This window comes from Opisthorchis viverrini (genome assembly GCF_000715545.1).
Source record: "Opisthorchis viverrini unplaced genomic scaffold opera_v5_141, whole genome shotgun sequence".
NCBI classification, from domain to species: domain Eukaryota; kingdom Metazoa; phylum Platyhelminthes; class Trematoda; order Opisthorchiida; family Opisthorchiidae; genus Opisthorchis; species Opisthorchis viverrini.
Genome location: NW_008751798.1, coordinates 1,310,096 through 1,312,986, shown reverse-complemented (window position 1 = coordinate 1,312,986; position 2,891 = coordinate 1,310,096). Strand labels below are relative to the sequence as shown.

The window sequence follows — 2,891 nt, the reverse complement described above, 5'->3', positions numbered from 1 at the left end:
GACACCATTGGGTCTCTGCAGTTTCACTGTACACCGTTTCTGAAATTCTTGTCACCACCCATCCACTTTACTAATCCATAGGCCTGGATATAAGCCCAACATTCCAAGGCCACGAGACTCCAGCGGTGGTTTCAAGTTTTATTCCAAATTGACCGACTGGGATATGCCAACTCTACTGCTCTACCAGATCCGTTATTCTGGTTCCTCATTTTTCACCGTTTACAATTTTTCTTGTCATGTGTCAAGCAGGAAGCCTCTTGTTTTGCCCCCTGGCTTTGTTCTTTGCCCGCTAGCTTCAAATCCTAAAGATCCGATCTGGTCTAGGCTGTGCTTCCCTGTCTGTGCCGCTTTAGTGGTGATCACGCCTACATCAGACACTGCACACCGCTTATGACGCTGTCCCTGTTCCTAGCACCCCTGTATTCACAATCCCTGCCAGTCATGCTCTTATTCTGACTATAACATGATCATGCCAAAAGGTATGCTACCAATAAGATGGGAAAATCTCTATTATTATTACATGACACGTGCACTTCCGCTGTTCTTCCGGCTTGTGCATTGAACGAATACGTCTCTTAATAACGGGAGTCGACAGTGTGATGTCTATGACGTATCATATGATTTGGTACTGGAGTGGAGCACGTGCTTATGATTTCATCGCCGAGTAACAGGATGACACCATTACAACAGCTTAGAGGCCAGCCTTTTGTCATTCTCGCAAGCTATGGATGGACGTGCTGGGTTCAGGTCACATATATAAAGACGTTGAAATGAATACACCTAAGACCGTGCTCCGTGGTAAACCGCTATGTACTGTACAATCAATCTATAAATTTCTCGCTGTTCAATTGGTTAGATATCTCTCTCGCAGTGAAATCTTTATATGGATGCCTCCGTGATCTGCAAACTTTGCTTGGGTCGATTGTTGGATATAGCTTCTTCAGCCTTCGTGTATATTAGGGCGTATTCCATTTTGCTACGGCTTTACGCAGCCCCAAATTTTCGGTTCAATTTGCTATTGACGAACATTGTTGACGGTGATTTTACAATGGAAACCAGGGCACTCACTTCGTAAGGTGCGCGTTCGCAAACACGCCTCTGCGGTAGGCTACTTGAGTTGAATTTCCAGATCATCTCGAGTCTTTTAGCCTTGTAAAGTTTTATTAGTAATTTTACCCCGAGAAGTCCCAGCAAAGTTTCACTGGGCTGCAATTATCATTTTCTGACTGAGATATAATTATTTAAGCTATACATTCTTGAAATTGACACTTTCCAGTTCAGCGTTTTTGGCAGAGGTGGAAAGAAACTGTAAGCCGCAGGCCCGTACATCATAATCGGCTTCTGATGCTAATTGCAGTCCCGGGCTAAGCAGCGGACCGAAAATCCTTGACAACGAAATATTTTGGCCCCGATTGAGATTCCATCTGACGACGCGGCTGATAACAAACCGTTTCAATTGACGTGACTGAAACTCACCCACCAGTGCATGAGCCGCCGTAAAGGTTATTGACGAGAAGTCTCTTATCCACATGGCCGGTTCATCTTATTTCATAAAGAAACGTAGCGCCTGAGTGTTTTGTGGATGAAGCGGTTTCTTTCAGTAATTTATGAACCGATTTTCTAACGGCTATAAATGATTGAGGACTGAGTTTCCACAAACCTGGGGACCGTTCGGACGTTCGATATGAGGAAACCAATCAGGCCAACGGGCATGCAGAAACAGAAATCAAGAGACATCCCGCGGTTACTATCGACACAAAGCCACTTTAAGCAGTAAAAAACGTTCCCGCAGCTCGCGCACAGGCTGTTAACCTTTAGCACAAACAAATACGTAAATTGTTCAGTTTCGTCGTTTTGAACAGTCGTCCTCCTGTCCTGGCGCAATTATTCATGTGAATCCACACCAAAGGGGGGGGGGAAGCACTGGACTCGAGTTTCGCTCTTGTTAGAGCTCATCAGCAGTGCATATCCAATGGCCGTGCCGGGGTTTGAACTCCGGACACCTGACATGCGACGTGTCGGGCATACTAATCACACCGATCAAGTGCGAACACATTCACCCGTTCAGACGTGAAAATTCAGATGCGTCCAACGTGCGCTGGTGGAATAGTGGTAACACGTTCGCCTCGCATGTCAGGTGTCCGGAGTTCAAATCCCGGCACGGCCATTGGATATGCACTGCTAAATCGCTCTAACAAGAGCGAAACTCGAGTCCAGTGCTTCCCTACTTTGGTTTGGATTCACATGAATAATTGCGCCAGGACAGGAGGACGACTGTTCAAAACGAGTGATGCAAAACTGAACAGTACACCTCCGGCAAACCCCCCACATGCAAATACGTAAATCTCTCTGCAATGCTGTTTACTATGGCCCAGTAATTAGACGAGGCTGAGGCTGTAAAATGTCTTTCCAAAGAGCATGCCCGAATTACCGCAATCAGGTCTACCGTTCAATTCAAGGCCGTTTAAATCTTATATTTCTTGCCGTTACTGTGGCAGGCGTAATCCTCCATCACCCACAGGATACTAAGATTCAAAACTACTAACGTAGAGGCGGTCCGGTTAAAGGTAGTGCAGCACTCGCCCAACCGTGGTTACAGTAATCCTCGTCGTTGGCACCAGTCATGGTTGCCCTTCTGTATGCCATCGACCGCCTTGAAATTCACGCAGCTTTTAAGCACCAGGTTTTTAGACAGAAGGTACGTATCTGTAGCACTTGTGAACTGCTCTTTTTCATGCTCAGTGTCGTCTTCTTTTTTCCCATCATTATCAGTCACATCGCTGTCCAAAAGTTTGTTTTACTGAAATACAACCGCTACCGCCAGCTTGTGGGCTCCAACGTGACTTTGAGACTTTTGCTGAGTGACTGTTGTTGTGACCGCTGGTTGGCCA

The 2,891-nt window shown here is 46.1% G+C and overlaps 1 protein-coding gene across 1 annotated transcript; it reads right to left on the bottom strand.

The window, feature by feature from the left end:
- Positions 1 to 1,246: 1,246 nt before the first annotated feature.
- On the bottom strand, positions 1,247 to 1,531 carry T265_06689 (hypothetical protein; the record flags this gene model as incomplete). The annotated part of the gene is made up of 1 exon (XM_009172014.1): positions 1,247 to 1,531. One exon carries the CDS (start codon positions 1,529 to 1,531, stop codon positions 1,247 to 1,249), a length of 285 nt encoding a protein of 94 aa, XP_009170278.1.
- Between the last annotated feature and the right edge of the window lie 1,360 nt (positions 1,532 to 2,891).